The sequence below is a fragment of the Berghia stephanieae genome, chromosome 6 (assembly GCF_034508935.2).
Source record: "Berghia stephanieae isolate SIO BIC M18660-M18661 chromosome 6, UCSD_Bste_1.3, whole genome shotgun sequence".
Taxonomy (NCBI): Eukaryota; Metazoa; Mollusca; class Gastropoda; order Nudibranchia; family Aeolidiidae; genus Berghia; species Berghia stephanieae.
In genome coordinates this window covers 24,560,874-24,584,716 of record NC_088365.1, presented here as the reverse complement: position 1 = coordinate 24,584,716, position 23,843 = coordinate 24,560,874, and the positions used below count along the sequence as shown (strand labels likewise).

At 36.1% G+C, this 23,843-nt stretch overlaps 1 protein-coding gene across 7 annotated transcripts in view; it reads left to right on the top strand.

Annotated features, from left to right (window-relative positions):
- Positions 1 to 23,843, top strand: part of LOC144974729 (uncharacterized) — a 70,442-nt gene that overhangs the window by 23,203 nt on the left and 23,396 nt on the right. For 3 of the 7 annotated variants that reach the window (XM_078917920.1, XM_078917918.1, XM_078917919.1), the window contains 18 exons: positions 1,160 to 1,243; positions 3,122 to 3,247; positions 3,883 to 3,966; positions 4,626 to 4,751; positions 5,307 to 5,390; positions 6,068 to 6,193; positions 7,674 to 7,757; positions 13,651 to 13,776; positions 14,966 to 15,049; positions 15,809 to 15,913; positions 16,554 to 16,637; positions 18,371 to 18,496; positions 19,596 to 19,679; positions 20,389 to 20,514; positions 22,512 to 22,595; positions 22,895 to 22,978; positions 23,276 to 23,359; positions 23,661 to 23,744. In XM_078917920.1, the coding sequence (XP_078774046.1) occupies positions 1,160 to 1,243; positions 3,122 to 3,247; positions 3,883 to 3,966; positions 4,626 to 4,751; positions 5,307 to 5,390; positions 6,068 to 6,193; positions 7,674 to 7,757; positions 13,651 to 13,776; positions 14,966 to 15,049; positions 15,809 to 15,913; positions 16,554 to 16,637; positions 18,371 to 18,496; positions 19,596 to 19,679; positions 20,389 to 20,514; positions 22,512 to 22,595; positions 22,895 to 22,978; positions 23,276 to 23,359; positions 23,661 to 23,744 (1,785 nt within the window). The remainder of the gene's footprint in view (positions 1 to 1,159; positions 1,244 to 3,121; positions 3,248 to 3,882; positions 3,967 to 4,625; positions 4,752 to 5,306; positions 5,391 to 6,067; positions 6,194 to 7,673; positions 7,758 to 13,650; positions 13,777 to 14,965; positions 15,050 to 15,808; positions 15,914 to 16,553; positions 16,638 to 18,370; positions 18,497 to 19,595; positions 19,680 to 20,388; positions 20,515 to 22,511; positions 22,596 to 22,894; positions 22,979 to 23,275; positions 23,360 to 23,660; positions 23,745 to 23,843) is intronic. The other 4 variants (XM_078917921.1, XM_078917922.1, XM_078917923.1 and 1 more) reach the window with 4 other exon arrangements.

Here is a 23,843-nt window from a genome sequence, read left to right as displayed (position 1 = left end):
CTCAATTATTTATTATTTATTTAATATTTCCTTCATTAATTCCTCATGGGAAATTATTCTTTAGGGTCTATTCCAAGGGAAGACTGGAACAATTCAAGTGTCAGAGCTGCAAAGTGAGCTAGGGCAAGGTGACTTGCTTAAGGCCACAGAAAGAGGAGGGTATTTGAACTCGGTACCTTTTGGGTACGAAGCAAAGACCTTACTGCTGAGTCATGATGTCCCCAGATTTTTCAAACTTAAAATTGTTTAATGTTTTGTCTTTAAAGTGAATACTACGAATCAGCAAGAAATTGTAACAGATTTAAACAAAAAAAAACATCCCAGCAAAACTAGAAAATATTTCAAATGGAGAATTTTTGGGCTCAAAACCTTCTGCTTCATCTATTGTGAATATTTTGACATATGTTACAATCAGAATAAAACTTTATTTTTGGACACATATTAAAAAAGTAGTCCTTCAGAGCCTTAGGCCCAAATGAGCCGAAGTGTATCCTGATTTCCATAGTATTAAACATATAATAGCAATTGCTTGCTACCCTGTGGACAGAGGGGGGGGGGGGGCACGTTAGAAAAAAAAAATCTCTACCTCACCCAGTATTGATCTCAGTCACTTTGCTTGTGAAGTGAGTGCTCTACCAACTGAGCTAACAGGACCCCCTTAAAGACATAAATAAATAAAAATTCATGTGCTAATTTTGAAATCAGTGTAAATCTTGTTTTTCAGGTTTGTCTCACAACTTTTATCCAAGAATAAATAAATAATTGACTTCTATATATAAAACAAATTAAGCAATGACTATTTTATGGCGGCTGTTCCTTTACCCACACTAGGCCCCTTGTGTGGAATGACCTGCCCAGAAGGATAAGAGAAGTAAAATCTATTAATAGTTCTAAATCATTGTTAAAGCATTACTTTTTTACCATTACATTTTCATGATATTGATTTGGTATTACATACACTGCTGCTATTGATATCATTGTGGTATACGTTTTATATATGTAAATTTTATATATTTATTTGTAGCACAGTGATGAAAATGTGCAATATAAATGCTTTGTATTATTATTATAATAATTAATATTATTGTTATTATTTACGAGTTCATGTGGCCATTTTATTTTGCTGTGTATGGTGACCGTAACTTTTATTCTTCACTAGACAATGGAAGAGGAGCTGAAAAGAATTAAAGTACTTTACAATGAGAGAGAAGCACAACTGCAAGAGTCTGTCCACAAAATTGAAGTAAGTTTTGCTCAAGCTACATGAACTACATTGCAATTTTTTCCCAACAGAGACAATGCTGTTAATGGCCAGGTACTCATTTTACACCTGAGTTTGGTGAGAGAATGTGAGTAAAAAGCATTTTCCCAGGATTCAGCTATGCACCGAGCGAGGCTCGAACCCAGGACCTTCCGATCTGAAAGCAAGTGTCATACCACAAGACCAATAGCTGCACAAACAGTGAAGATAATTAAAGAATGAATGTTACGTATCCATTTGGTGCCAGATGGTATCGTTATTTGACAGTTAAAGTATTTGTATTGCTTCATAATTTTATTTTCAAGCTTTCCTGAAGCTTCTGGAATTTTTCACCCATCCAAGCTTGTTATAAGAATTTGTTATATTAACAAGATTATTCAATGGTAGGAAGTGAGATGATTGAAGGGTTTCCATTTTCAAATTGTACACTTTTTGTGTGGCTATGTGGTCTAGTGGTATGACACTCGCTTTAGGATCGGAAGATCCTGGATTTGAGCCTCTCTTGGCGCATAGTTAAGTCTTTGGAAAAGGCTCTTTACTTACATTCTCTCACTGTACTCATGTGTAACAGCGTTGTCTCTGTCAGAAAAAAAAGTGTAATATCACCTAACAGGGGTCATGTCCCGTACTACAGGTTATATGTTGCAGTTAGCCAGGGACCCCTTGTAAAGTGCTTTGAGCATGTTTAGTGGATATTGCGCTATATAAAAGCCTTTTTTTTTCTTTTTTCTTCTTCAAATCTTACTCTTTTTGACAAGCAGTCTTACCCTTTTTTTTTGGTATTGAAGTTGGCAGCCGAGGGAAATCATTCTCTTTTTTGTTGTTTTTATGAAATTTTCTTTTCTCAAAATTTTGAATTTTTCTTAAGACTAAGACTGTACAGTAGAATCCTGATAAAGCTAGACCAGAAAAATTGGTTGACTTTAAATAAGGTTGACTTTATTCATTGTTAATGGAACTCTCTTGGATAAAGAACAGAAAATTTAGGACCAACAAAATGTGTTGACTTTAAGAGTGTTGATTTTATGAAGATCTTCCTCTTCTTCTTCTTTGTGGTCATTGTAGTAGCCCCTTAAGTAGAGGATCCAGACTACTGTTCACATTTATGAATTTCACAGCACACACACACAAACTCACATATTCATAATACATGCTGTGATCATTTCATTTTTGATATTTTTTTCCGCGCTTCCAAGACCCTTTCGAATTCTGTAGTGTTTTTAGTTTCTATCAACTCCACTGTAGATTCGACTGTACAGAGTTTTATGTTTTAACCTGTTTCAAATCTGGACTTTCTCAGGCAGCATTTACAAAATGTATGAAATGTTTGTGTACAAAATGTATGAAATATTTGTCATCATAGCTTGTCGCTCCAATACCTAACCTACTCCACAGCATCTGTGGAGCATGGTCATGGTCAGTGCAGCTGGCATTCTCCAAGGATGTGTTCCATCATCTGATCTGGGCATCCACACGTACACAAGCTAGTCTCAGCAATCCCCCACTTCCAGCTGTTCTCCCAATTTTTGCCCGTGGTCTGTTCAGTGTTACCCATTCATTCCTGGGGAACTCAGTTCCGTGGGGTAGTTCTTCTCTTGGATCTTCAACAGCTTCATTTTCATGATTGTCCCACTCTCTCCATGTCGAAAGCCAGCTGCATGGTCAAGGTTGATGCTTTCTCGACTTCAGTCTACTATTTTTTTGTACAAAATGTATGAAATATGTGTGTACAAAATGTATGAAATGTGTGTGTACAAAATGTATGAAATATGTGTGTACAAAATGTATGAAATATGTGTGTACAAAATGTATGAAATGTGTGTGTACAAAATGTATGAAATGTGTTTGTGTCATTGACAGATGCTTGAAGTTCTGGACACCATCAAGGATGAAGACCAGAACTGTTTGGCCGAGGAGATAAAACAGCTGAAACTGATGTTGGATGAGAAGGAGAATGAGTTGACTGGAACACGGAACACGCTACAGGTAAATCATTACCACATAATTATAAACTAGTAGAAAATAATAAACAAAAATGAATATTAAAAAAAGTTTTAGAATAGAACAAAATATCAAACACGGAAGGTTTCAGGCTCAAAATCCTTCTTCAGCCAACAACGAACACAGTAAGAACATAAATACATTACTTAAATGTGTGGCTATGTGGTCTTGTGGTATGACACTCGCTTTCGGATCGAAAGGTCCTAGGTTTGAGCCTCAATCAGCGCATTGTTGAGGCCTTGGGAACGGTTCTTTACTCACATTATTTCACCATACTCAGGTGTAAAATGAGTACCTGGCCGTTAACAGCGTTGTCTCTGTCTAAAAACAATTGTAGTATTGCCTAACAGGCATCATGTCCCATCCTACATGTTAAGTGTTGCTGTTGGTCAGGGACCCTTTGTAAAGCACTTTGAGCACATTTAGTGGATATTGCGCTATATAAAAGCTCAATTAAAAAAAACAGATAGATGGCAGATATAGTTCTCTGTCGTCTGTCTGGTTTTTTAATAAATCAACACACACACACACACACCAGACAAACCAGATGCCTAGGTTGATATGAGAAGGACGTCTTAATTATCGGAAATGCTAAAAAAGTTCCACCTTGTTGCTTTCAGTTACTCGAAGACAAAGTAAAGAAATTGGAAAACCTCTGTGATGACCAGGATGGAAAACTTCAAGAATCCAATCAGAAAATCGAGGTATTCATTAAAATTTTTAAAAGGATGTGTTTCTCTGTTATCCTTTGTAAGACACTTAACACACATTGCCCCACTTACTCACTCAGGTGTGAATGAGTACTTGGCTATAGGTGGTGATGGATATTGTAAGAGTGATAGTACAAAAAAGGATGCCTGACAGGTGACTGGTACTGTTTGAAATGTAAATATGGTTCCATATGGCCTCCTGAGGTTTATAAATTAAAGATGGTTGCCATACAGATAAGATAATTGCTAATTAACAAAATGTTAAAAAATACACTTCAATGGAGCTTGATGGCTCAGTGGTATGAGGTCTTGTCTTGTCACAATAGTCAAGTGATGTTAAGTGTGGTCAGTGGCTGGATGGGTGACAGAAATTGTGGTAAATTCTGGTCCTGATGTTATATCGTTAGGGAATGGCACTTAACATACATTACCTCGCACAACTCAGGTGTGAATGTGTACCCCCTATGGGCAGTGATGTATATTGTAAAAATGTCAGTACAAAAAAATTGCCTAACAGGCGACTGGTACTTACGAAATGGAACGATAGTTTCAAATGACCGGCCGGGGGATTAAATGAAACATTATGAAATTCATTGAGCATGGTGAATCCATGGATATATAAATATGCCTTTTTATTTATTTATTTATTACAGACATCTGTGACCCATGACGACAACAATGTAGCAGTTTATGGACGTTTAAATGAGGAACTGGAACAGCTTAGACAACATTTGGATGAGAAAGACAAGGAACTCATTGGACGGCAAAACTCAATACAGGTATTATCATTATCATCATCATCATCATCACCACCACCATCATAGGCTAGCGTTCTATCCAAAGGGTAGCAAGAAATTTTAATTGTCTGTTTCACGCTATAGAAACCGGCATAAACTGTGGCTCCACGTATCTATTGGCTCTGAAAGACTACTTTTTTTTATGTGCGTGTTTCTATTTATTAGATACTTGTTATTCACATAATCTCTTTATTTTGTTATTACTTAAGATAATAATAATGATAATAATAATAATAATAATAATAATAATAATAATAGAAATAATAATGATAATAATAATAATAATAATAATAATAATAATAATAATAATAATAATAATAATGATAATAATAATAATAGTAATAATAATGACCCATACAACAGTCACACACTCTAACTATACACATTTTACAAAATATAATAAAAAGTGATATTCGACAATTGAAAACTAAAACTAAAACAAATTATTAATTCATCAAGCAGTAGACATTTATGATAACAATTTCTGGAAAAGATAAGTTTTCATCGTTCATTTACTACAACATTACCGATTGGCAGATGATGGAGGAGCAGATTCAAAATCTCAGAGAACTTTCTGATGAGAGAGAGGCTCAGCTGCAAGAGTCCAAGCATAAATTTGATGTAAGTCTACATTTAAAATAAATAATAAATAAAATAAAATTATTCCTTTATTCATCTCATAGGGTAAATTTTTCTCTAGGGTCTATTCCAAGGGAAGACAGGAATAACCCAGGCATCAGCCGCAGTGCAGCGCTGCTCTCGCAAATTGAGCTAGGGCGAGGTGACTTGCTCAAGGCCACACAGCGCAGCAGTGGGTGATCAAACTTGGTACCGTACCACGGAGCCATGCTGCCCTGTTATGAACCGAATTATCTGTGTCTTTTAAGTTTGGCTGCATTACTTTAAAAAAAAAACATTTTAATATATTTACAAGTCTTGGAAGTTTTTTGTGTAAATATAAATTTGTCATAAAATAATCAAACCGTGGAATTGGAATCAAACCTTGCCGTTAAAATTTGCTTGGTTACTAATGCACTTTAATATTTTCCTAACGTTTTACAATGCCATTTTCATGATTGAGTAGCAATAATATTTTATTGCTGGAAGGATTCCATGGTTACATATATTCTATGTTATGAAAAAAAAAATTCTTTTTGCATTATTTTGTCAACAGATTCAAATAATCTGGGAGCTTTTTTCTTCGCATTTTAGACTAAATTCAGAGAAAGAAAAACCCAACAAATATCTAAATTTTCTTTTTTCTTTTTTTTTTCTTTTTTTTTTCTTTCTTTGGACAGAGTTACCCATATCTTGATAGCAACAAAGCAGAAGACAATGAACGTCTCAATGAAGAGATAAAACAGCTAAAACAAGCATTGGATGACAAGGACCATGAGCTGGCAGGGACAAAATATACAAATCAGGTACGTCATCATTATTGAGCTTGAAAAAAATATATTTTAAAATGGAGCTTTTGGGTTCCTGACCAACAGCAATGCGTAACTTGTAGAACGAAACATGACACCTGTCAGGCAATGTTACAATTTTTTCTGGACAGAGACAACGCTGTTCATTAACAGGTACTCATTTTACACCTGAGTATGGTGTGGAAGTGTGAGTATAGAGCCTTTTCCAAGGACTCAACTATGCGCAGAGCGAGGCTCGAACTCAGGACCTTCTGATCCGAAAGTGAGTGTTGTACCACTAGACCACATAGCCTGCAAAAAATTGAATTAGACTTTGTGAATATTTAATCAGGGGGTCCAGATAGCTCAGTTGGTAGAGCACTCGCTTCACAATCAAACGGACAAGATCGATCCCGGGTACAGTCGATATTTTTTCTGACACCCCCCTGTCCACCCAGCAGTGAATTGGTAGCTGAGTCTGTTAGGTTTGGTGGGAAGTACTTTGCGATAGAGTAGCATCCTATCCGAAGAATAGCAAGCAATTGCTATTGTCCATTTCATGCTATAGAAACCAAAATAAACTCCGGCTCCATGGATATAATGGCTCTGATGGATTTTTTAAATATTTAATCATAATCTGTTAATTCCTTGGAGTGAAATTCTTACTGGCACGAAATTGTATCCAGTCACTTAGGTCTTACTTGTGTGACTGGCTGAGAAAACCCAGAAAGATGCGGAAATTTCATAAATTGAGTTGTGTATTCATTGGTATTGACCACATCTTTCTGATCATTTAGCACTTGAAAAAATCTTTCTTTGTCTATTAGAAGCCAAGTTATGAATTTTTTTCTGAATAAAATTTGTTGCTATGGGAAACACTTTATCTTCGATTTTGGCTCATATCTTGAATCAAAGCTTGCCGCATCTTCCCAGGTTTTTTCAGACAGCCTCACAATTATTACTTTAATGTCAATCCACTTTTTAAGAACTTGCCACTCCCCCTCAAATCGCCTATAGCAATTGTCCCTCTTCATGACTTAATGCCCTTGTCTTGGAATAAGAATACTGGATATGACTTTGCTAGAAAGCTTTGTAAAGAGGAAAACACTCAAACATCATATTGGGGTTGGGGGGGGGGGGGGGGGGGGGGGGAGAGAGAGAATTTAGGAGAGAAGAGAAATGATGATTTCTTGTGATTTTATGTTGTTTATAATTATATTGGAATAATATTAAAATGTCCCATGTAGTGGAGAAGGGAGAATTATATATATATATATATATATATATATATATATATATATATATATATATATATATATATATATAATATATATATATATAATATATATATATATAATATATTATATATATATATATTTATTCTTTGATGGATTGATTGATATATTTTTATTTTTTTTTAACATTTTTTTTTATTGATTTGTTTTATTTTTTGATAAAATTCCTTTATCCAAACTCCCTCATTTTCTTCTATTTTCAGCTACTTGAAGAAAAACTACAAAAATTGGAAGAGTTCCGTGATGACAAAGACAGCAGACTTCAGGTTTCTCTGCAGAAAATTGAGGTAAAAAATTTGTTTGATGTCAAACAACGTAATCTGTATTCCTTGTATCAACTTATGTTTTAAAAGAACAATTGTCGTTTGAGTTTTTAAGCAGGAAGATTTATAGATGTAAATTGATTTTCATCTTGTACCAGGAGGAAACTATAAAACAAGTTCAGACATTTAAATATCTTGGATACATAATAGCTTCAGATGGCAGATGTAGCACAGAAATAAAACGAAGAATTGCAATAGCTATAGATAGTTTTAATAAAGTGAGTCTAATTTTCAAAAACCACAATTTCTCAATGACAACAGAACATAGGGTTTTGAAGGCCTATATATGGTCAGTATTATTATATGGCTGTGAAAGCTGGACAATTACAGAAGACATTAGAAAGAAACTGTAGGCAGCAGAAATGTGGTTTCTTAGAAGGATGTTAAGAATCTCATGGACAGAGAAGAAAACTAATGAAGAAGCATTAGAGCAAGCTGAAACTAAAAGGTTGTTATATATCCTACAATAAGAAAAATACAAATGCAATTTTTAGGACACCTAAAGCGACATAAATGTATTGAACATCTTGCTCTCACAGGAAAGATAGAAGGTAAAAGAGTGAGGTAAACCAAGAAAATCATATTTTAATAGTTTGAACAGCTGGATGACAAAGAAAGAGAAGAGTAATATTACTTTTCTGAGGTTATCTGATCAGAGAGATGAATGGCGTACCATGATCACCGATGTCGGGCACAGACTTGGTACTTGAAGAAGAAGAAGAAGATCAGGTGGACATTGAGTAATTGTCACTTTATTCTTGGTAAAAATGTGAAAAAGTGTGTATGAAACAGTACCAGACAAAGTAGAAACGTGTGTATGAAACAGTACCAGACAAAGTAGAAAGGTGTGTATGAAACAGTACCAGACAAAGTAGAAAGGTGTGTATGAAACAGTACCAGACAAAGTAGAAAGGTGTGTATGAAACAGTACCAGACAAAGTAGAAAGATGTGTATGAAACAGTACCAGACAAAGTAGAAAGGTGTGTATGAAACAGTACCAGACAAAGTAGAAAGGTGTGTATGAAACAGTACCAGACAAAGTAGAAAGGTGTGTATGAAACAGTACCAGACAAAGTAGAAAGGTGTGTATGAAACAGTACCAGACAAAGTAGAAAGGTGTGTATGAAACAGTACCAGACAAAGTAGAAAGGTGTGTATAAAACAGTACCAGACAAAGTAGAAAGGGTGTGTATGAAACAGTACCAGACAAAGTAGAAAGGTGTGTATGAAACAGTACCAGACAAAGTAGAAAGGTGTGTATGAAACAGTACCAGACAAAGTAGAAAGGTGTGTATGAAACAGTACCAGACAAAGTAGAAAGGTGTGTATGAAACAGTACCAGACAAAGTAGAAAGGTGTGTATGAAACAGTACCAGACAAAGTAGAAAGGTGTGTATGAAACAGTACCAGACAAAGTAGAAAGGTGTGTATGATTCCAGGGCTGAGAATCTTCCGCCTAAAGGCGGATTTCCGCCTAAATGGTAGTTTATCTCCGCCCATCCCATCACATTTCCTCCTTTTTCAAATTTGCCGTGTCAAACATTTTCCTAAAAACCTCAAAATCACCATTATGTCTTATGTCATATTTTGAACCTGTGCTCAGTCACGTGAAATTTGGTGACAGTCTTGTTTTTATGACGTTGGGACAGACAGAATGGCACCAGATGTCACAATTGACACAGAAGACCAGTGGTGTTCTTGATGGTTGAGGTGGAAGGGGAGGGACAAATGGGTCTGGATTTTTTTCTGTTGTAGGTACCTATTGCCTTTTTAATCCCTCTCTCTCTCACTCTCTCTCTCTCTCTCTCTCTCTCTCTCTTTCTCTCTGTCTCTGTCTCTCTCTTTCTCTATCTCTCTCTCTCTCTCTCTCTCTCTCTCTCTCTCTCTCTCTCTCTCTCTCTCTCTCTCTCTCTCTCTCTCTTTCCCTTTGCCTTTTTTTCTATTTCTCTTTTCTTCTACTTTTTTTGTTTTTTTGATATAGAATTCAAAAGGTCAATACATAAGTTATTCTGGTAGAGAAGTCTCTCCCCCCCCCCTCTCTCTCTCTCTCTCTCTCTCTCTCTCTCTCTCTCTCTCTTTCTCTCTCTCTCTCTCTCTCTCTCTTTCTTTCGCAACCATCCATTAAATCATCTGGCATATAGAGATAACATATTAGAATAAAGCAATGGTGATTGCTTAGTTTAATCTTTTTTCTTTTCACCTTTGGACTATGGCTTTAATTTGAGAGATTCTTGGGTTGTATTTATAAGCTGAATAACCACTAGGTTTCGGTAACAACGTTATTGTAGCCTGCTTTATAAAGTAAAATTCAAAACAATACTTTCTGGCCTTTTATTTGAATAACATTGTAGGCCTTTAACATGTGGAAAGGACAATTCATTAAATGTTTACAAAAGTAAATTTATGTCTAATGATAATAATGGATTTATACTAGTAATTAGTAATAGTAATATATTACATAATTACTAATACAAAACTATGTTCCTGTTATTTTTACACTTTGCCTGTGTTTGATCGATAGACGGAGACATTTTCCTCCTTTTTGACAAATTACTATTATCATCACTGAATAAAAAAAACACTCACCAAAACCACTACATCAACACATCTATCACCACTATTATTACAATCACCACCACATCATCATCCCTACTACTACTACAAATAGCACCACATCATCCCTACCACCACTACTACTACAACTATCACCACATGATCAACCCTACTACCACTACTACAACCACCACCATATCATCATCCCCACCACCACTACTACTACAACCACCATCACATCATCTCTAAGACCACTACTACTACAATCACCACCACATCATCACCCCTACCACCACTACACCATCATCTCTAGCACCACTACCACAACTACCACCACATCATCATTCCTACTACAACCACCACCACATCATCAACCCTACTACCACTACTTCAACCACCACCACATCATCATCCCTACCACCAATATTACCACCACCATCACACCATCATCCCTACCACCTCTACTACTACAACCACCACCACACCATCATCCTTACCACCACTACTACAACCACCACCAACCCATCATCCCTACCACCACTACTACTACAACCACCACATCATCATCCCTACCACCACTACTACTACAACTACCACCACATCATCATTCCTACCACAGCTACTACAATCACCACCACACAATCATCCATACGACCACTACTACTACAATCATCACCACATCATCCCTACCACCGTTATTACTACAACCACCACCACATCATCGTCCCTACTACAACCACCAAATGTTGTAATTACACTTTCAACTTTTGAAATTCCACCGAGTCGTGTTAGAAATTGCTGGGAGACAAATTTTGGATCGCATCTCAGTAAATTTTAGTGAAATTCAAATTTATAGGTTATGGTCGCATGGATGGGTCATGATCTTCACGATGAAAAATTTCCTCCTTTTTTGTGACCAGTCATTCTCACCCCTGGTATGAAACAGTACCAGACAAAGTAGAAAGGTGTGTATGAAACAGTACCAGACAAAGTACAAAGGTGTGTATGAAACAGTACCAGACAAAGTAGAAAGGTGTGTATGAAACAGTACCAGACAAAGTAGAAAGGTGTGTATGAAACAGTACCAGACAAAGTTGAAAGGTGTGTATGAAACAGTACCAGACAAAGTAGAAAGGTGTGTATGAAACAGTACCAGACAAAGTAGAAAGGTGTGTATAAAACAGTACCAAACAAAGTAGAAAGGTGTGTATGAAACAGTACCAGACAAAGTAGAAAGATGAAAAAAAAAAAAAGTCCTTCAGAGCCATTGGGCCCATGGAGCCGGATGTTATCCCAGTTTCTATAGCGTGAAATGGACAATAGCAATTGCTTGCTATCCTTTGGATAGGACACTAGTCTATAGTAAAGTACTTTCCACCAAATCTAACAGACTCAGCTACCCATTCACTGCTGGGTAAAAAGAAAGATAAATATATGAGAAAAACAAAACTATCCCAAATTTTAGGCAACTGATTTTTTTATTGCAGGTGGGGGGGGGGGGGGATTTTTTCTTGCAATTTTCACGTACAAAGGGACTGAGATTGCTTTCCCCCCCCCCCCCCCCCCCCTCTGCTCCCCTCCCCTGTATGTCCACCCAGTGATTGAGTAGCTGGATCAGTTAGATTTTACTTTGCGATAAACAAGTGTTCTATCCAAAGGGTAGCAAGCAATTCTCTGAAGGACCACTCACTACTTTTCTCTGGCACTGTTTCATAATACCTTTTCAGACTTTCATCTTACACTAGCAGGACTGCCTGTCCCGAATAATGTGGTGCCACATCACCCCCTCATGTCCCGCATTTCAGCCCAGTTGTTGACAGTTATTAGTATTAGGAGAATATGACTGTGATATCATCCTCTACGGTCAATCAACACACTGTTTGTGTGTCTGATTAGTCCTTTCAAAGTGTATGTAGTTGATGTTAGATAATATTATATTTCCGGAGGTCAGTGACCGAGGTAATATTATTATATGATGCCTCCAATACGTGAGGCCAATGACCCAGATATTTTAAACTGCATCCAATCAGTATTATTATTGTGTAGAGTCCTAGAGTCCGCTACTATCCCTATTTGTGTTTTCCTATTGTGTAGTCCGCTACTATCCCTATTTGTGTGTTCCTATTGTGTAGAGTCCGCTACTGTCCCTATTTGTGTGTTCCTATTGTGTAGTTCGCTACTGTCCCTATTTGTGTGTTCCTATTGTGTAGAGTCCACTACTGTCCCTATTTGTGTGTTCCTATTGTGTAGAGTCCACTACTGTCCCTATTTGTGTGTTCCTATTGTGTAGAGTCCACTGCTGTCTCTATTTGTGTGTTCCTATTGTGTAGAGTCCACTACTGTCCCTATTTGTGTGTCCCTGTTGTGTAGAGTCCACTACTGTCTCTATTTGTGTGTCCCTATTGTGTAGAGTCCGCTACTGTCCCTATTTGTGTGTTCCTATTGTGTAGTTCGCTACTGTCCCTATTTGTGTGTTCCTATTGTGTAGTTCGCTACTGTCCCTATTTATGTGTTCCTATTGTGTAGAGTCCATTACTGTCTCTATTTGTGTGTTCCTATTGTGTAGAGTCCACTACTGTCCCTATTTGTGTGTTCCTATTGTGTAGAGTCCACTACTGTCCCTATTTGTGTGTTCCTATTGTGTAGTTCGCTACTGTCCCTATTTATGTGTTCCTATTGTGTAGAGTCCGCTACTGTCCCTATTTGTGTGTTCCTATTGTGTAGAGTCCACTACTGTCCCTATTTGTGTGTTCCTATTGTGTAGAGTCTACTACTGTCCCTATTTGTGTGTTCCTATTATTCCGTCCCTCATTTGTCCCTCATTCTGCCCCAAAATGTCCCTCATTTTGACTTTCTGAACTTGGCAGTCCTGCACCAGTGCCTATCTCTTTCCTCATCAAAATCTATTTTTAGTAAAACTGGATGTGTGCTGAAGAATAAAATTTCTTGAACTCCTACTATGTTTATTTAAAAAGGATAATAGGGACATCTTGTTGATAGTTATTATTATAGGTTTGTTTTTTTGTTACTATGCTATAGATGCTGTGCACTTGGCTAAGAAACTGACAATATTGCCATCCAGAAATATAACGCACAAAACTATGTGTAACCTTAAACGCTATAATCTGGTTAATACAGTTCAGTGAGAATTACTCCACATGGATGGCAAAAACTAACAACAAAGTGACGTCAACTTTGTTCTATCTATGATAAACTCAGGGTTTTTTTCATGAAAACAAAAAGGGTATAATAATCTTAGATTTTGTTTTCCTTTCTCCTTTTTTTTTTATATATGACAACTAGATGCTAAAATTTGAAGACAGCAGCTATCAGGAAAACTTGCTTCATTTAACGAAAGAAATGACACAACTCAAACATGATTTAGATGCAAAGGACAATGAATTGATTGGAGGGCAGAACACTATAAAGGTATCTATGAAATGGTTTAAGGCACAGACAGGGCTCCGGATAACTCAGTTGGTAGAGCACTCGCAAAGGGATCTATCCTGTGTGAAGTCAAGATTTTTTTCTGCTGAACCTTCCCCCCCCCCCCCCAGTCCACCACCTAGGAGTGACTGGGTGGCTGGATCTGTAAGATCTGGTGGAAAATACTTTGCGATATAGACTTCTTAGACGTCTTATCCAAAGGGTAGCAAACAATTGCGATTGTCTTTTTCACACTATAGAAACTGGAAATGACAAGATATGAAGTGAATAGAAAAGTGCCAGAAGACAATAGAGAATAAAAAATTTTCGCGGCGGTGGGGGGGTTTGAACCTGCGACCTTATTGGTACGACAACTCCGCCTGGCAGGTGAGAGCGTGGCTCTACCGTGTGAGCTATCCACGAACACAAAAATATTCGTTTCAAACCCAAAGTCATTACTAGATCCCTCTCTCACCCACTTCTAGAGACCGCCGATTCGTTCGTACACCACCATCGCGAAGTAATTTTGACCAGCAGTTAAGCTTAATAGCCAATATTCTCAACACAAACATATAACATAGAAACGATTGAGACATTGAGTATGCTCCGGTGTATGGGTGAATTTTTAATTCAGAAAAGTGAGTGGAGCAGGCACTTATGTTGGTAACAACAAGATATGAAGTGAATAGAAAAGTGCCAGAAGACAATAGAGAATAAAAAAATTTTCGCGGCGGTGGTGGGGTTTGAACCTGCGACCTTATTGGTACGACAACTCCGCCTGGCAGGTGAGAGCGTGGCTCTACCGTGTGAGCTATCCACGAACACAAAAATATTCGTTTCAAACCCAAAGTCATTACTAGATCCCTCTCTCACCCACTTCTAGAGAAACTGGAAACGGTAAATGGATGAGTCTTTAAGCTGATCTCAAACTAAGTACACTGATAGTTTGCTTTTGGAATCTACATCTGTTCCCTATTTGAAACAGTCCCATTTGTCTTACTTTTTCTTTGCAGCTTTTTATTGTAAATGTAGAATTATTTGACTATCCCATTTTCTTCCCTTTTACTGGTGCTGAAATGACCTAAATGTGTCACAAGGAATGTAAAAAACAAGCAAAAAAGCAATTGTGTATTATTGCAATTTGTCTTCAAGATGTACGATAATTTTAAAATTATTAATACTCTTTACTTAGATGCTTGAGGACAAACTAGAAAACTTGCAAGAGCTACACGATGAAAAGGAAGACAGACTTAAGGAATCAATGCAAGAAATCGAGGTATTTATTCTTGTTTCAAAATTGTGATGGCAGATTTCTTTATATAAGCAATCTTCATAATATACCATAGGTTAAAAATTACATCATTTTTGTAGTGTCACCACATAGAATTGTGTTTACCCTAATTTACATTTTAAAAATAGTAATTTTTTTTATTATATAATGTATATTACATGCCATGTATATTGTGCGCCAAGAGCCATATTGTATGGGACAGGTGCTATATAAATAGATTACATTGTTTTTGTTATTATTAATAGTTTTATTATTAATATTATTATTAGTATATTATTATTATTATTATTATTATTATTATTATTATTATTATTATTATCATTATTAATATCTGTGTTGATATCTCATTCCAAGATAATTACAAAAATTTGTTTATATGTCTCTTCAATCATGATTTTTTCAAATGAATTATACCCTATCAATGATTTCTATTTTTTTATTTTTTTTATTGTTCTTTTATTTTTTAAACTTTGGTGGTTTTAATCTAAAAAGTTTTCTCTCCTTAATTTACTTCTTAAGAGAATCCTGTGTCAGACAACTGCTTTGACTGAAAAATGTTAGTTTGGCACAAATCTGTTTTTACTATACAAGAGAAACCAGAAAATTTTGATTCAAAGTTAAACTTTCAATTTTTATACTTTTGAGGCTGACATTATACAATTTTTTATTTTTTAAATTTATTTATTTATTTTTGTGTTCTTTTTTTTCCCCCCACAATTTCCTATCTAATATCCTCTTTTCCAGACATTGACGACAGACAGCAGCAACACACGTGACAATTTGAATCGTTTAAACGAGGAGATGGAGCAACTCAGGCGTCATTTGCAAGGGAGAGATAGTTTATTGCAGGTGAAAAGTTAGAGAGAGCAAGCATTGAAGTGAGATAAAAACCTGAACAGTTGTGTGTGTATGAAACTGTACCAGATAAATAACAATCATAATAGGATAGAAGATTCAATTTAATTGGTGAAGACAGAGGATGTGGATCTTTTGGGTGTACCGTTTGTCAACAAAACGCAATAAATGAGACAATAAAGACAAATGAGAGAGGATAGGACGGCGTTGTTTTCATCTTTGGTGTCTCATTCTTCGTGTTTTGTTGACGAAGGGGAAACCCAAAACATCCGCAACATCTGTCTTTTTAAATTGGATTGAAGCGTCTATTTCAATTTAATAGTCGTTATCTATTTCTTTGAAATTCAAGCCAAACATTTGTATTATTGTGCCAAACAAAGAAGAAATAAAAATACAAAAAAATGTTAACCTAAAAAAAAGATTGCCTCAATAGGGCAAACTGAGTTTTTTTGGATAATGACACTAATTGGTACTTCGAGGTATGTGGGTTTTTTTTTCTGAGTTTGCTGATAAAATGAAATTATCTATTTATTTTAAAAACTATTTTTAGTTAAAAGTTTATCGTCTATATATATTTCTTTATTTAGTTTTCTTTGCCTAATATTTGTAAACTCTAACATTTGTTGATTGACAGAGAAAGGATGAGGAAGTGGAGAATCTTAAAGAACTTCAAGGCGCAAAGGATGCTGAACTGCAAGAGTGTATACGTAAAATCGAAGTATGTATTTCTAGAGAGATTAAAAACGAAGCAAGAAGGGGGCAGGGGGGGGGGGGGGGGGGAGAACAGTGGGCAAAGGGGAAGAACTCTTTTGATACATGTAGTCCTTCAGAACAATTGCTTGCTATCCTTTCAATACTTTGCGGATGAAGTGAGTGCTCTACCTACTGAGCTAATGCAACCCCTTTCGATACATGAACATCAATACATTTTGAATTCTGGCAAATTTTTTGAATAAGCTCAGGGATGGGGATTTTGTGGATTTTTATTTATTTATTATAATTATTTTTTTTTATTAAAAAGAAATTTTAGAATTTTTTTAGTGGGAGAGGAGTAGGGTGGGAAGGGGGAAGAGCAGATTGACTTGCGTGGACCATTTAACTTTCCCTCTGTATGCCGTTAGGAATAACCACACACTGGTGCATTAATGCGAAACTGTGATTTAAATTAAATACTATTTCTTTTAAATATACACATACAAATTCGGATTAGAGGCCATAAGAATAATCTATTTCAATTTATAAAATTAATATATAAAGTGTCGCCATTAATTCTTAATTCTATATCTATAGATTTTTATCCATATACATATAAATTCAAACTAGGGATCATCGGGACAGCATATTTCATGAGAGCGAACGCTCGAAACAATATTGTAGAAGTTGATCATAATTATACTTGAAATGTTTTATATATATACATATATATATATATATATATATATATATATATATATATATATATATATATATATATATATATATATATGTATATATATATATAATATATATATATATATATACATATATATATATATATATAATCACCATAAATTCTTAACTTTATATTTATACATTTTTATGCATGCCACCTCTGTAAACGAATTTCAATTTTTTTTCAATATTATTATTATTATCATCACTCACATAATGTTGACATGGTATTTGGGTAGAATATGGGCCATATTGACCTTGCTGATTTTTTTTTTTACAAAGTTAGTCCATCTCTGTAAGCAGCATCAATTTTTTGGTGTTGTGAAAAAGATATATTAGTTTGATCTAAATAACAGAAACGAGTCTGGGGGAAAGGGGGGGGGGGGGGGGGGGGTAAGACAATTGTATAGTATTAGTTTTGGGAGATTACATTTTTTTCCCTTATTAATCATCTCTTTATTGTGTACTGTTGTAGTTTTTAGTGGGGTTTTTTTTGGGTTTTTTAAAAATTATGTTTTGTAAATATTTGAGTATTGATGGAATCCTATGCTTGTGTCTTGATGAGACTTTTAGGTGATCTCAAACTAAATACAATGGAATCTACATCTGTTACCCATTTGTACCGATCCCCCTTTGTTTTACATACCCTAGGGTGCTTTTAATAGAAACTCTAGAATTTTTCGACTAACTTTTTTTTCTCCTTTATTTTTTTTTACTGGAAATGATCTTACCTTGATGTGTCACAAGTGCTGTAAAACCTTTATTATTATTTTGTTTTATTTACTTTTATTTATTTTATTTACTTCTCCCAAATTGATTTAAAATGATTATGTTGACTAAATTGTGTATGTGGAACATTATGTTTAAAATTTAGATTATTGTAGAATGCACATTTGTAAACAAAATTTCCTTTTTGTGGGATGAATAAAGTATCTTGTCTTTTAAAAACAAAATCAAAAACGATGCGAGTTTTAAAAACTCAACCTACTGTAGTTCAAAATATTTTTTCTTTCTCAATAGACATTATCCGCGGTGAACACGGACAAGGAAGGATTCCATGATTGTCTGAATGAGGAAATCAAACGATTGAAGAGAGACTTGGATGAGAGGGACAACGAGTTGACTGGATCAAAATATACAATAGAGGTATGTCCTTGTTATTCAGAGCCATCGAGCTGGGTGGGGTTCCTGACCTCCCATAGTGGGCAGGGAGACTTGCTGTGTCTTCTATCCCCCTGTGTCTGTTTTCCAATTGCTTTCTGTCTTTTGGGATGAGATTACTTGGTTTTGTTCTGACCCTGGCCTGGAGTCCTTGGCTGGGAGGGAAACAGTCGGATGCATAGTTATCGTTATGGGAGATATTTTTTTCCTTGTAAATCATCTCTCTTTTATGTACTGTTATTTTATATATATTTTAACTTATGATTTCTAAACATTTGAGTGTATTCCTCTTAGTTGGATCTTGTGCTGGTGTCTGGTTGAGACTTTCAGGTGGTCTCAAACTAAGTAAACTGTTAGTGTGCTCTTGGAATCTACATCTGTTCCCTATTTGTACAATTCCCCTTTGTCTTATCTTTTCTTGGGTGTTTTAAATGTAACTCTAGAACTTTTTTCTATCCCATTTTCTTCCTTTTTACTGGCGCTGATATGACCTTAAATGTGTTGGAAGCGCTGTAAAACCCTTTAAAACAAACAAGAGCCATCAAGCTCATAGAGCCAGAGTGTATCACGGTTTTTAGAGCATTAAACAGACAATAGCAATTGCTTGATACAATTCAAATAGCATGTTAGTCTGTTGCAAAGTACTTTCTGACAGATCATACAGACCCATCTACCCAATCACTGCTGGATGGACAAGGGGGGTCAGAAAAAATAAAAAATCTCTACTTCACCCGGGGTCAATCTCGGTCCCTCTGTGTGAGAAGCGAGTGCTCTGCCAAATATTTCTTTGCCGCCTATCCAATTTTTAAGTAATGAATTTATTTATTATTGGTTTTTGTTGTTGGCTGAGGAAGGGTTTTGAGTCCAAAATATTCCATATTTGGTATTTTGTTCTTTTTTGTTTATTATGTTTTTTTCAGTCCACAGCTTCTAGGTCTCTAATTTTAATTGACAACTTTGACTTCGAAAATTGAGTGATGGGCATAGAATCCTTTGCAGAATAGATTTAGATTTAGAAGTTTTTTTGGTGTGCATGATTTATCGACCATGAGGAAAGTTTTATATTGACTTTTTCTGTTTTCAGTTACTCAAAGGAAAACTTGAAAAGTTGGAAGAGCTCTACAATGAAAAGGATTGTAGACTTCAGGAGTCGATTCAGACAAATGAGGTATTCTCTCTGACATTTAAAAATGGTCGTTTTGATGCCTTTCCTGCTTTATGGAAAGGTTTTGACAAAGTTACTGTCTGGGTGGGGTTCCTGACTTCCCACAGTGGGCAGGGAGGTACTTGTTCTATCTTCCAATTACTGTCTGTCTTTGTCTTGGAATGAGATCACTTAGTTTTGTCCTGACCCTGACCTGAGTTCTTGGCTGGGAGGGAAACAGTCGAATGTATAGTTATCGTTTTGGGAGATTATATTTTTTCATTGTAAATCTTTTCTCTGTTATGTACTGTTATTTTTTTTTATTTTAACATATAATTTGTAAACATTTGAGTGTGTTCCTCTTAGTGGGATCTTGTGCTGGTGTCTGGGTGAGACATTTAGGTGATCTCAAACTAAGTACACTGATAGTTTGCTCTTAGAATCTACATCTGTTCCCTATTTGAACCATTCCCCTTTGTTTTACTTTTTCTTCAAGTCCTTTTAATTTTACGTCTAGAATGTTTTTACTATCCAATTTTCTTCCTTTTTACTGGCGCTGATGTGACCTAAATGTGTTGCAAGTGCTGTAAAATCCTTAAAAACAAACATAAAAAAACAAAGTTACTGTTAAAAAAAAAGAATTTAAAAAAGGGTTGTGATAATTTAGAAACACTGCAATCATTTTCAATTCTTGCTCTGCGTTAATCTGAAAAATCTTGTCATCACTGTCTAGATGATGAGGTCCCACAATGACAGCAAACAGGAAGAATTAGGTAGTTTGAACGAGAAGCTTTTACAACTCAAACAGTATTCGGATGAACAAGACAACGTGTTGAGTGGACAACAGAACACGATACAGGTATGCATTTTGAACTTGCTTGGATAAGGATCTTTTTACTGTGCGGCTATGTGGTCTAGTGTGCGGCTATGTGTTATGACACTCGTTTTTGGATCGGAAGGTCCTGAGTTCAAGCCTCGCTCGGCACGTAGTTGAATCCTTGGAAAAGGCTCTTTATTCACATTCTCTCACTATACTCAGGTGTAAAATGACTACCTGGCCCGTTAACAGCGTTGTCTCTGTCGGAAAAAATTTCAATATCACCTAAAAGGCATTGTCTTGTTCTACATGTTACCTGTTACTGTTAGTCAGGGACCCCTTGTAAAGCGTTTTTAGCACGTTTAGTGGATATTGCGCTACATAAAAGCTCAAGATTTTTTTTTAAATATTTTTTTTTCAAATTTTTTTTATCTCCAATGTTAACCAAAGGCAGGGAGTGAGATGATGGAAGGTAGTGCCGCGCTGAGGACCGGTCCCACGGTCTTTTAGCTGTGAACCGGGGATCGGTCCCATAGTGAAGACCGGCGGCGGTCCTCACTTCTTATCACCTTTCAACTAGTGCCGCGCTGAAGACCGGTCTGATCACCTTCGGTCTCGCGCCATAGCCTACTACTTCCCCAGCGATTCGTTGCCTTCGGTTGCCTATCTTCCACCAATCACCACCCATCCCACTTAATTAATCGCACCCACCCCCCTTTGCCAAACACTAAACGACACAGACGACCACCAACCTCCACTCCGCAAACCGCCCTTTCGTGTGTGAGATGGGGGGAACAGGAGGTGCACGCCTTGGACGATTCCATTATACGGGGTAAATTTCAAAATTTACTACACCATAATGATCGCAATGACAATGATCTATGGTGAAGGCATGACCCCTCTTCTCTAATGGGTTATTGTTTGAAATGTATGTGACTACTAAAGATGTGTGTGTTTGTGTGTTTGTGTGTGTGTGTGTGTGTGTGTGTGTGTGTGTCGAACCTAGCAAGTAGCAAATCCGATTTTTTGTTTTCTTTTGTCCATCTTTGTCACCACTCCTTTCTATCGCAGTGTTGTCATTTAAAATAATACAATAATATTAAAATTTCGTTTGGTGTTTTTACTAATCAAATAATATGAGTTTCATTAGTTTCTTCCTTCCAAAAAACCCAGTTATAACGTCTGAATTTTAAAAAAGTCCAATAGAATATTTGGGGACCCCGATAGCTCAGTTGATAGAGCACTCTCTTTATACGCAAAGGGCCAGAGATCGATCCCGGGTGCAGTCGAGTTTTTTCTGAATCCCTGTCTACTCAGCAATGAATGGGTAGCTGAGTTTGTTAGATCTGGCGAAAAGTCACCATCGACCCCTCTTATTACCTCATCCACCCCCTCTTATAACTTCACGTCTCTCTCTTACTCTTCAATGCTCGCTGCCCTCTAATGTGTGTGTGTGGGGGGGGGTAGGAGTTGCGTGTGTGTATCAACGCCACGAACAACTCGATCAACGCCTTGGGCGATGCCATTATCTCCGTTAATGGGGATAAATTTCAAATTTTATTAAATTATCGAAGTAACAATGAAGTACGGTGAGCAAATAAAGAAGGCATCACCCCTCTTCTCTAATTAGGTTACAATTTGAAATGAGTGTGACTACTCCGTGTGTTTTACTCCTGTAGACCACGGTTTTCATCGTGTAGCGGTCTTTAACGGTTCAGGAATGAACGATCCCACGGTCTCAAAGGTCAAACCGGTTCGAATTTCCAACAGTCTCTCAGGAATGTTCAATGTCGAAAAGGACCGGTCCTTGCGGTCTTCATTTCCCAAGGACCGTAGGACCGTGGTCCTTAAGCTTGCCAAGGACCGCCCCGCACTAATGGAAGGGTTACATTTTCAAATTGTACACCTTTTTCTCCAAATCTTAATCTTTTTTTTTTTTTTGGGACAAGAATCTGACACTTTTTCTTGTGTTGTTGGCAGCTCCGTGAAAGGGCATTTTCTACCAGAATAGTCATGGTTGATTTTCTATTCATCCCTAGATGATGAAAGCGGAGATGAATAGCCTCAAAGAACTGAGTGATGAGAAAGAAGCCCAATTACAGAAGTCTCTATATACAATACAAGTATGTTGTGTCATGTTATGCAAATTGTTCTTTCAATTTATTATTGGATTTTTTTTTTTCATTATTTATTACAATGAAGTGGGTCCTGATAACTCAATTGTTACATCAGTTGCTTTACACGCAAAGGGGCCAAGATCGATTTAGAGTAGAATTGAGAAGTAGAACTTTATATGGTTTTGTGATCATATGTATTGGTGTACAATAAGTAAGTAAATCTTTATATTATTATAAACTATTGATAAATTAAGATTGTTAGAAGTCCCAGGTTTTTATCAGTTTTGATTTCTATTTATGTATAGATGTTGGAAGCGGAGATGAATAGCCTCAAAGAACTGAGTGACGAGAAAGAAGCCCGATTACAGGAGTCTCTATGTACAATACAAGTATGTCGTGCCATGTTATGCAAATTGTTCTTTCAATTTATTATTAGATTATTTTTTCATTATTTATTTCAATGAAGTGGGTCCTTATAGCTCAGTTGGTAGAGCACTTGCTTCCCACGCAAAGGGGCCAAGATCGATTCTGCGTAGAATTGAGAAGTAGAATTTTATAAAGTTTTGTGATCACAAGTATTGGTGTACATTTAGAAAGAAAATCGTTATATTATTCAGCATGAAAACTTCAGATATTGATAAATTAAGATTCTTAGAAGTCTCAGATTTGATTCTGTTCATCCCTAGATGATGGAAGCGGAGATGAATAACCTCAGAGAAGTGAATGACGAGAAAGAAGTCCAATTACAAAAGTCCCAATGTACAATGCAAGTACGTCATGTCATGTTATACAAATTGCTCTTCTATTTATTATTGGATTTTAAAAATTATTTTCATTATTTATTACAATGAAGCGGGGCCCTGATAACTCAATTGTTACATCAATTGCTTCACACGTAAAGGGCCGAGATCGATTTAGTGCAGACTTGAGAAATAGAACTTTATATGGTGTTGTGATCATCACACGTAATAAGAAAGTAAATTGTTATATTATTATAAACTTTGAATATTGATAAATTAAGATTGTGAGAAGTCCCAAGCTTGATAAGTTTTGATTTCTATTAATGTGTAGATGTTGGAAGCGGAGATGAATAAACTCAAAGAACTGAGTGATGAGAAAGAAGCCCGATTACAGGAGTCTCTATGTACAATACAAGTATGTTGTGTCATGTTATGCAAATCACTCTGCAATTTCTTTTGGATTATTATTTATATTTAATTTTTAAAATTATTTATAACAATGAAGGGGTCCTGA